The sequence below is a fragment of the Mesocricetus auratus genome, unplaced genomic scaffold (genome assembly GCF_017639785.1).
Source record: "Mesocricetus auratus isolate SY011 unplaced genomic scaffold, BCM_Maur_2.0 Super-Scaffold_4256, whole genome shotgun sequence".
Classification (NCBI taxonomy): Eukaryota; Metazoa; Chordata; class Mammalia; order Rodentia; family Cricetidae; genus Mesocricetus; species Mesocricetus auratus.
The window spans coordinates 58,842,552-58,851,674 of record NW_024429182.1 but is presented as its reverse complement, the minus strand read 5'-3'; the positions used below and the strand labels follow the sequence as shown (position 1 = coordinate 58,851,674).

The window sequence follows — 9,123 nt, the reverse complement described above, 5'->3', positions numbered from 1 at the left end:
ACAGAGGAACTCCACATCCCTGTAGTGCCTTGCAGGTCCTAAGGTCAGAAACATCCGATCTCTGCCCCTTAGCTGGATGTGGGAAGATTAACAGGCTGCAGAGCTCAGGGCCTGACTCCCCTCTTTCACTGGTGAGAGCCCTTCCACAAAGCCCTGCCCACACGTTCCCCTCTGACGTTCTCACATTGACTGCAAAATTTAAGCCACCTAAGAGCATTTCTGAAGACCTAGTTTAGTTGCGAGCCATCTACTTAGTCTGAATCACTTTCCCCCAGCTGCATGGGATGCCACACCCAGTAGGAGGAGTATTGATAGAGTAAAATAGAAGAAAACCAAAGGTCACTGGGTATAGCCCTTAAATGTGAACCGTGCTTAAGTGTGGGAGCCTTGTGACTGCTATCAACTCTCTAGCTGAGCTGGAATGGACAAAGCTGAGCAACACCAATCCCAGGAGGAGACCAGTTTAGCCAGGGAAGGATCACCTGTGCTCCCTACCTCCACCTCTGAGCATTAGTGACAGAACTCCATGGCTGGGGCTGGGGCCTCCTGCTCCAGGTGAGTGTGACTTCCAGGGAGAACCTTCAAGTTAAGTGGGTTCATCTCTGGAGCCTGTCCTGGGCTGCCGATCTTCTATGCCCTTCTAAGTCTGAACATTTATGAGTCTGTTCCCCACAAAGGACTCAGACTCAGTCCAGAAAGGACTCGCTGAAGTGTTCTATGATCTTGGAGCAGAGAATTCAGGAACCCCACCAGGGCCTGACCTATATGCTCCCTTGTTCCTGAGGCAAGCCATGCTAGGCTAGCCCTATCAGAGAGAGAGCCAAAGGCTAGCACAGACCCGTGTAGGGACCTTAACTGGCTTTATCTGCGGGGGTCATGTGCGTGAAAGGAAGGACGCAGAAGGCTAGCAATGGAGTGATCCACTTCACTATAAGCAGTTAGGAACTAGAGGTGTATTGTCCTGGAGCTCCATGTGGAGAATGTGAGAGGTGGGACTCGGGGAGCTTTGGAGGTTCGGGGACAGGTCCCGTACAGGTCACATCAGTAATAACCCGGCCCATCCCCAGCTTGGACACGGATGCTCTGGCACGGGAGCTGCTTCTGGTCTCACTAGAGGACTTGAGCCAGGAGCAGCTGAAGCGCTTTCGCCACAAGCTGCGGGATGCGCCCCTGGATGGCCGGAGCATCCCATGGGGGCGACTGGAGAACTCAGACCCCGTGGACCTCGTAGACAAGCTGATCCAGTTCTACGGGTCAGAGCCAGCCGTGGACGTGACCCGAAAGATCCTGAAGAAGGCAGATGCTCGAGATGTGGCCATGCGGCTCAAGGCGCAGCAGCTGCAGCGTAAGCTGGGTGCGGTAGGAGGGGCAGGATGACTCGGCCTGCTCTCCTTGAGATTTACTTCCACCACAGACTCAGGTTATGCTTCTCCCCTCCCCTTTCCCGAGAACCAATCAATAATTTCGTGCATAGGGGGGCAGTTGCAGAGGCTCCCAGGGAAATGCCTTGCTCTATCCCTCACGCTCAGTGAGCCTCATGTCGGGTTTTCCTTCCAGGACTCGGCTCCAGCTCAGCAGTTGTCTCCTTGTCGGGTAAGTTCCTGGGCACACAAGTGAGAGGTCCTATTGAGCTCCTCAGCGAGCCAGTTTCCTGGTTTTGCTAGGGATGGGAGGGGGGTCCTTTGATATGAGCTAGCTGGAGGAGGAAGCCATGACACAATAAAGGAAAATGAGGCCAGATTTAGACAGGCAGGGCGTTGGTTCCAGAGTGAGGGCAAGTGCATCCCTACCTTGCACCGTCTCATACCTTACAGAGTATAAGAAGAAATACCGCGAGCACGTGTTGCTACAGCACGCTAAGGTGAAGGAGAGGAATGCACGCTCGGTGAAGATCAACAAGCGCTTCACCAAGCTACTCATCGCACCTGGGGGCAGCGCGGTGGAGGATGAGCTGCTGGGGCCGTCGGAGGAGCCGCAGCCTGAGCGCGCCAGGCGCTCAGACACACACACCTTTAATAAGCTCTTCCGGGGAGATGACCAGGGCCTGCGGCCGCTGACCGTAGTGCTGCAGGGCCCGGCGGGCATTGGCAAGACCATGGCCGCCAAGAAAATCCTCTACGACTGGGCAGCAGGCAAGCTATACCACGGCCAGGTGGACTTCGCCTTCTTCATGCCGTGCGGCGAGCTGCTGGAGAGGCCGGGTACGCGCAGCCTGGCAGACCTGATCCTGGACCAGTGTCCGGACCGCAAGGCACCGGTGCGGCAGATACTAGCACATCCTCAGCGCCTACTGTTTATCCTGGACGGTGCAGACGAGCTGCCTGCTGTAGCAGCCCCGGAGGCAGCGCCCTGCAAAGACCCTTTCGAGGCTACTAGTGGCTTGAGAGTGCTGAGCGGACTGCTGAGCCAGGAGCTGCTGCCCTTGGCTCGCTTGCTGGTGACTACACGCAATGTCGCTGCTGGGAGGCTGCAGGGCAAACTGTGCTCTCCACAGTGCGCAGAAGTGTGTGGCTTCTCCGACAAAGACAAGAAGAAGTATTTCTTCAAGTTCTTCCGGGACGAGCGGAAGGCAGAGCGCGCTTACCGCTTTGTGAAGGAGAATGAGACGCTGTTTGCACTCTGCTTTGTGCCCTTCGTGTGCTGGATCGTGTGCACCGTGCTGCAACAGCAGCTGGAGCTGGGCCAGGATCTGTCTCGCACCTCCAAGACCACGACATCTGTGTACCTGCTCTTCATCGCCAGCGTGCTGAAGTCTGCAGGCACCAATGGACCACGGGTGCAGGGAGAGCTGCGCACACTGTGCCGCCTGGCCCGCGAGGGCATCCTGAAGCATCAAGCACAGTTCTCAGAAAATGACCTGGAGCAGTTGAAGCTTCAGGGCTCCCAGGTTCAGACACTGTTTCTCAACAAGAAGGAACTGCTGGGCGTGCTAGAAAAGGAGGTCACCTACCAGTTTATTGACCAGAGTTTCCAGGAGTTCTTGGCTGCATTGTCATACCTATTGGAGGCTCAGGGGACACCCACAGGAGGTGTGCAGATGCTCCTGAACTCTGACTCGGAGTTGCGTGATCATCTTGCACTCACCACTCGCTTCCTCTTTGGACTGCTGAGTGCAGAGAGGATTCGTGACATTGAACGTCATTTTGGCTGTGTGGTGCCAGAGCGGGTGAAACAGGACACCCTGCGGTGGGTACAAGAACAGGGTCACCCCAAGGTGGCACCAGTAGGGGCAGAAAAGAATGGTGAGCTGGAGGACACTGAGGAACCAGAGGAGGAGGAGGAGGAGGAGGAGGAGGAGCTCAACTTTGGACTGGAACTGTTGTACTGCCTGTATGAGACACAAGAGGATGCTTTTGTTCGCCAGGCTCTCAGCAGCCTTCCAGAAATGGTCCTGGAGCGAGTTCGGTTCACCCAAATGGACCTTGAGGTCCTGAGCTACTGTGTGCAGTGCTGCCCAGCTGGTCAGTCTCTGAAACTGGTCAACTGTGGGCTCGTGGGGGCAAAGGAGAAGAAGAAAAAGAAGAGTCTGGTGAAGCGACTGAAGGGGTGAGTCTGGAGGGCAAGGTTGTCCTCCACCGGTGCAACTTGCGCCCTTGCGCCCATGCCCACTTGGCCTGGGACTCATGTCCACACCTGATAACCCATATGGCAGGAAGGACTTCAGGACCCCTTGACCTACCCCTTGCAAGGCAGATGTCTCTTTTCCCAGATGTCTCTTTACACCCACTTTTGGTCATGCAGATCAATGCAACCCTCCCGGCACAGCCAACATAGCTCCATGAAGGGTCTAGGCCCCTCCCTGATGCACTTTTTCATACATTCTGGAATCTGCCACGCCCTCTGTGTGCTGAGCCTTGTACCTGCTGTTCCCTCCACCCCAACACTATTTGCTGTCTACCTCAAAGTCTACCCTGGCCCACACTTGGCTTCAACTGCTGGACCCAAGATACCACCACTGACCACACTATTCTGCATCTTCCTCCCCTCCCAGCCTCCACCAGATCCTGGGTTCCTACACAGACATGGACCTTTACTTTCTTTGAACTCAGTTCTAATCAATGACCATCCCAAGACTTGCCATCTGTTGAGAGTATACACCAGGATAATGGCAGGACCTGGTCCTAGGGACCTGCAGGCCTACGCTTGGATTTTGTTCAAGTTTGTTAGGGAAGGGCATGCAAGGGATGTGGGATAAGTGGCAGAGACAGTTCTAGAACCCCAGACTCTAAGTAGGAAAACTTGAGTTCTTTCTAGAAAGGCCTGGAAGGAGCACTATGGCCATCAGCCTTGTTCTTTTCTTTCTGCAGTTCTCAAAACACCACGAAACAACCCCCAGTCTCCCTGCTGCGTCCACTCTGTGAGGCCATGACCTCCCAACAATGTGGTCTGCGTATTCTGATGTGAGTCACCATGCCTCAGTGTGGAGGGGATTCAGAGCTGGGTGCCCTGTACACAACAGAATTTGCCTTCTGGGGAAGGCTGAGGCCATAGGCTGAGAGCCTAACCAGGTTCCATTGCTATTAAGTGCTGGAGGGAAAGGCCGGTACCAGGTTCTATGGGAAACAGTGCAGCACAGCCTGTGGGGACAGACAGAGAAAGCAACAGTGTTTTCCTTTTGAAGGAAGCTTCTGAGTGCCGTTGGAGTGGGCTGTGCCCTCTCTCTCTCTGCAGGAAGTGTTCAGAGGGGTTGGCAGCTGGTTCATCTGCCTCTCTGTGCCCTTGAGCTACTTAGTCTGCCCATGCTTTCGCTCCCTCCCTGTAAGATATAGCCAGTTGAGGGCTGGAGAGATGACTCAGAGGTTAAGAGCACTGGTTGCTATTCCAGAGGTCTTGATTTCGATTTCCAGCAACCATGTGGTGACTCACAACCATCTGTGTTGAGATATGGCTACCTCTTCTGGCCCGCAGAACACTGTATACATAGTAAATAAATCTTTTTTTTAAAAAAAGAATATAAGTTTGCACTAAAAAAAACAAACAAACAAACAAACAAAAACAAGACACAGCCAGCTGATTCTACCTTAGAGGATTGGTGTAAGATTTACTGAGACTCCATGGGTAAAGCTCTTAGAGTATGATAGGTTTCCTATTACTGTTAGCTATCACTGTTGAGCAGAGAGTAAGGAAATTTCTAGGAACTAACATACAGGCTATGGTGAAACAGATAGTCAGCCATACATCAATAGAGGGTGAGATGGAAAACTGGCTTTGTGGGGGTCCAGGTCCAGCAACCTAAAATTAAAACAAAAGAAGTAAAAGAGATAATCACCTCTGGCCCAGAAGTTCTACCAGAAAACTGAGTATAAGAAGGTGCCCACCTCATGGTTTGTAATAGCAAAGAAAAGATCAGAAGCAGCAGAACTTCGGCCGTTGGGGATGATGGCCTGTCTGAACCCAAAGGGTAATTATGAAAAGCTGTAAAAAAATATCTGCTAGGATGTGTTACACAGGTGAGCAACCTTGGGGAGACAGGCTTAAGACCATAGTTAGGATATAGAGTGTGGACCATGTGTGCTGACCATCAGTATAATAAAATATAACCTTTGCTATACAGAGAGAGAGAGAGAGAGAGAGAGAGAGAGAGAGAGAGAGAGAGAGAGAGAGAGAATGGAAGAAAAGCTGTGCATTGCTATACATTGCTCCCTGAGCATCAGGCTACCAGGGAGTGGGTAGCTGGTTCAGTTGGATGGGTAGCTGGTTCAGCTGGATGTGGGTAGCTGGTTCAGTTGGATGTGGGTAGCTGGTTCAGTTGGATGTGGGTAGCTGGTTCAGTTGGATGTGGGTAGCTGGTTCAGGTGGATGTGGGTAGCTGGTTCAGGTGGATGTGGAAAGTGGTCAGGGACTTACTAACCAATCCACGTGCTTTTTGATCACAGTTTGTCACACTGCAAACTCCCTGAGAGCGTTTGTCGAGACCTCTCTGAGGCCCTGAAACTAGCTCCTGCCCTAAGGGAGCTGGGCCTCCTCCAGAGCCGGGTCACTGAGACAGGCCTGCGTTTACTGAGTGAAGGATTGGCTTGGCCCAAGTGCCAGGTGCAGACACTCAGGTGAGATCTGGTTTTGGAGGGATGGAGGTAGAAGATACCACCTCCTGCAACCTCTGAAGTCAGTTCTTCCCACAGGATACAGCTGCCTAACCTCCAGGAAGCAATCCAGTACCTGGTCATCGTACTCCAGAAGAACCCGGTCCTGACCACCCTGGAACTCAGTGGCTATGAGCTGCTTCTCTACATGGTAGAGTGCCTGTGTTCAGCCCTGAAGTACCCAGCATGCTGCCTAAAGACACTCAGGTGAAGTCAGGGGGAGGCATGGTGCTGAGGACACAGCCTATCAACCCTAGATTAGAGTAAATACTTAGGTACCTCTCTGAGACCAAACTCACCCACACATCCGGGTGCCCAGCCTACGAAGACTAGCTTTCTATGGTCCTATCCAAAGCTCTGGGTCTCAAGCAAACATTCAAAGCCCATAGAGACAGACTGGGTCAATAAGCTTAACCCTCTTCTATAGTCCCTCAAAGGCTTAACCATCTTCTATAGTCCCTCAACTTTTAATAGATTCCAATGCTTCTGGTGCCTTGTATCTTTGTTATAGCTAAGCAGACAGCTCCAACCACTCCACTCTCACCTGGGTTCTTCCCCCAGGTGATCAACCCTTGCCCCTAATTGACCCTTGTCCCTTCTGTCTTATGCATGTGGCTGCAGTCTGACGACCTCTGTGGAGCTGAGTGACTCATCAAAGAGGGAGCTTCAAACTGTGAAGGCATCAAAGCCAGACCTGACCATCCTATATTCAAAACTAGGCACACAGCCTCAGCCTCTCAAGGAATGAAGCAGTGTATTCTGAGGCCCTGGAGGCCAAAACAGGGTACAGGATGCTATAGTCAACACTCTTATGAAGATGTCCTCCCCATCCAAAGAAGGAAGATGCCATCTTCTCCCACCAGGCAAGTCTTTCAAGCCAAGAAGCCACAGAAGGGCAAACAAAGACCCGGGTAGATATGGGCCCTTGATAGTTCCTAGATAGGCTTGGCACATGCCCTGCCTTGGACACTGTGGCAGAATTTCTGTTGGCCTGGTACCAGAGAATTAGCAATTAGCCCTAACCCCCAATAGACCACCACTGGCTTAGCTCTGGAGAGTTAGAACCTAGCCCTAATCTATCTTTTGTTTAGAAGATACCCTTTGTTTTTCTTATCACCCTATGCGAATCCTGCCTGAGAGTTTCCCAAGGCTACAAAGGTATGCAAAACTCGATTCAGCAAACCTGGGAAACTGTAGTACCTGATGAATCAAGACTGCACATGGCACTGTGTTTTTGGAAGCCCCTTTCAAGTTGTTCTGAGCATATGGCAATCAACTGGCTAAAGTGTAAATATTGAGAAAAATAAAAAGCCCTGGGTGTAGGGAAAGGCTTGAGTCCACTGAGGCTGGAAATCCCCGCAACCGCCAAATGGCTAAGCTCATTCTTAAAGTGTCTCTGAGTCTTCTTTTGACCGATCTGCGTGAGTGCACACTCACACCGTGACATCCGTGACAGCTATTCTGTCCCCTAGCCCCACAACCACTGCTACATTCCTTTTGGGCCCTCCAATCTGTCCCTTGCAGATAATCCCAACAGCAATTAGAATATTCGGTAATTGAGCATATTGTTTAATGGTGTTACTCATCTTTGATCTGGCCCACATCTGTTCTATGATTGGATACAGACCCACAGAATAATACTCTCTGTAGCTAAAAGATAGGTAGATCAGCATTTCAGTCTGGAATTGGGGCGTTGGCTTTTGCAAAGATGCCATTCCTGAAACCTTGGGGCTTTAGCCCAGAGGGAGCCACTTGCTGCCTGAGATATGCAGGAAAGGAGCCAGAAGAATGACAGCTTCCTTCAATGATGGGAGCTGGGGCAGCATAGTGAACGTCTCCAACGTAGTAAATTTCCTTTTGAACTCTCTTTCATTGATCGCTGTAACACTTGTCAAGGGATCAAAGTAGGTGTTGCCATGATCTTTCTGACAACCACATATAAAGGGCAAAGTTTAATCCACAGTCCACCACTGAAGAAACGGGCTTGGCATGCCAGCCTGACTGCAGAAAGTCTGCCAGAGGGGCGTGACCTTGAGGGCCAGGGCGAGCCATGGGTGCCCCAGAACTGCATCTTCTCTGCTCAGCACTGCTGGGCTTCCAGCACTCTACAGTGAGCCCCCTTCTTCCCAGGGGAAATTTCCTCCACAATCCCTTTACAAATCCATTCCTCCATCCTCCAAAATAAAAAACACAAAAACCTGCTGTATCAGTTACTTTTCTGTTACTGTAATAAAATACCATGACTGGAAGCAACTTATAGAATGGTCAACTTGGACTTACAGTTCAGCCAGATAAGGGCCCACCAAGGTTGAGCATGGCAACAAGCAGCAGATATGTCAACTGGAGTAGAAATTCAGGGTTCATATATTGAACCACAAACTCAAAGCAAAGAAAGAACCAGAAACGGCACTAGTCTTTAAACTCTCAAAGCCCACCTCTAGTGACATACTTTCTCTATGAGGCCACACCCCCTAAACCTCCCCCAAATAGTGCCACCAATTGGAAATTAAGTGGCAAATATTGTGATAGTTTGAATGAGAATTCCCCCCATAGGCTCATATATTTAATTGTCTAGTTCCTAGTTGGTGGAACTGCTTGGGAAGGATTACAAAGTGTGGTCTTGTTGGAGGAGCTATGTCATTGGGGTGGCCCATTGCAGGCCCAGCCTTGTGCGCTCTCTCTCTCTCTCTGCCTCCAACTTGCACCATGCCTGCCTGCTGCCACACTCTCTGCCATGATGATCATGGGCTAACCCTCAGAAACTGTGAGCAAGACCCAATTAAATGTTTTCTTCTATAAGCTGCCTTGGTCATGGTGCCTCTTCACTGCAATAGAACAGTAACTAAGACAAATACCCAAGCCTACTGGGGACATTTTTTTTAAAGATCTATTTATTTATTACAAATACAACACCCTGCCTCCATGTACACACCACATCTCATTACAGATGGTTGTGAGCCACCATATGGTTGCTGGGAATTGAACTCATGACCTCTGTCAGAACAGTCAGTGCTCTTAACCTCTGAGCCATCTCTCCAGC

The 9,123-nt window shown here is 51.0% G+C and overlaps 1 protein-coding gene across 1 annotated transcript; it reads left to right on the top strand.

Moving 5' to 3' along the window:
- The first annotated feature begins 344 nt into the window (after window positions 1–344).
- Window positions 345–6,967, top strand: Nlrp6 (NLR family pyrin domain containing 6). Its single transcript, XM_005063347.4, has 8 exons — window positions 345–555; window positions 1,068–1,345; window positions 1,558–1,593; window positions 1,815–3,546; window positions 4,308–4,400; window positions 5,877–6,047; window positions 6,123–6,290; window positions 6,705–6,967. Exons 1-8 carry the CDS (start codon window positions 527–529, stop codon window positions 6,829–6,831), a joined length of 2,634 nt encoding a protein of 877 aa, XP_005063404.1. The 5' UTR covers window positions 345–526; the 3' UTR covers window positions 6,832–6,967.
- The last annotated feature ends 2,156 nt before the right edge of the window (window positions 6,968–9,123 follow it).

Excerpts from the sequence above, each read along its gene's own strand:
- Nlrp6 (XM_005063347.4), top strand. The coding sequence starts at position 527 with ATGGCTGGGGCTGGGGCCTCCTGCTCCAG. Across the intron at positions 4,401-5,876 it reads TGTGGTCTGCGTATTCTGAT|TTTGTCACACTGCAAACTCC; the intron begins GTGAGTCACCAT and ends TTTTGATCACAG. Across the intron at positions 6,048-6,122 it reads TGCCAGGTGCAGACACTCAG|GATACAGCTGCCTAACCTCC; the intron begins GTGAGATCTGGT and ends TTCTTCCCACAG.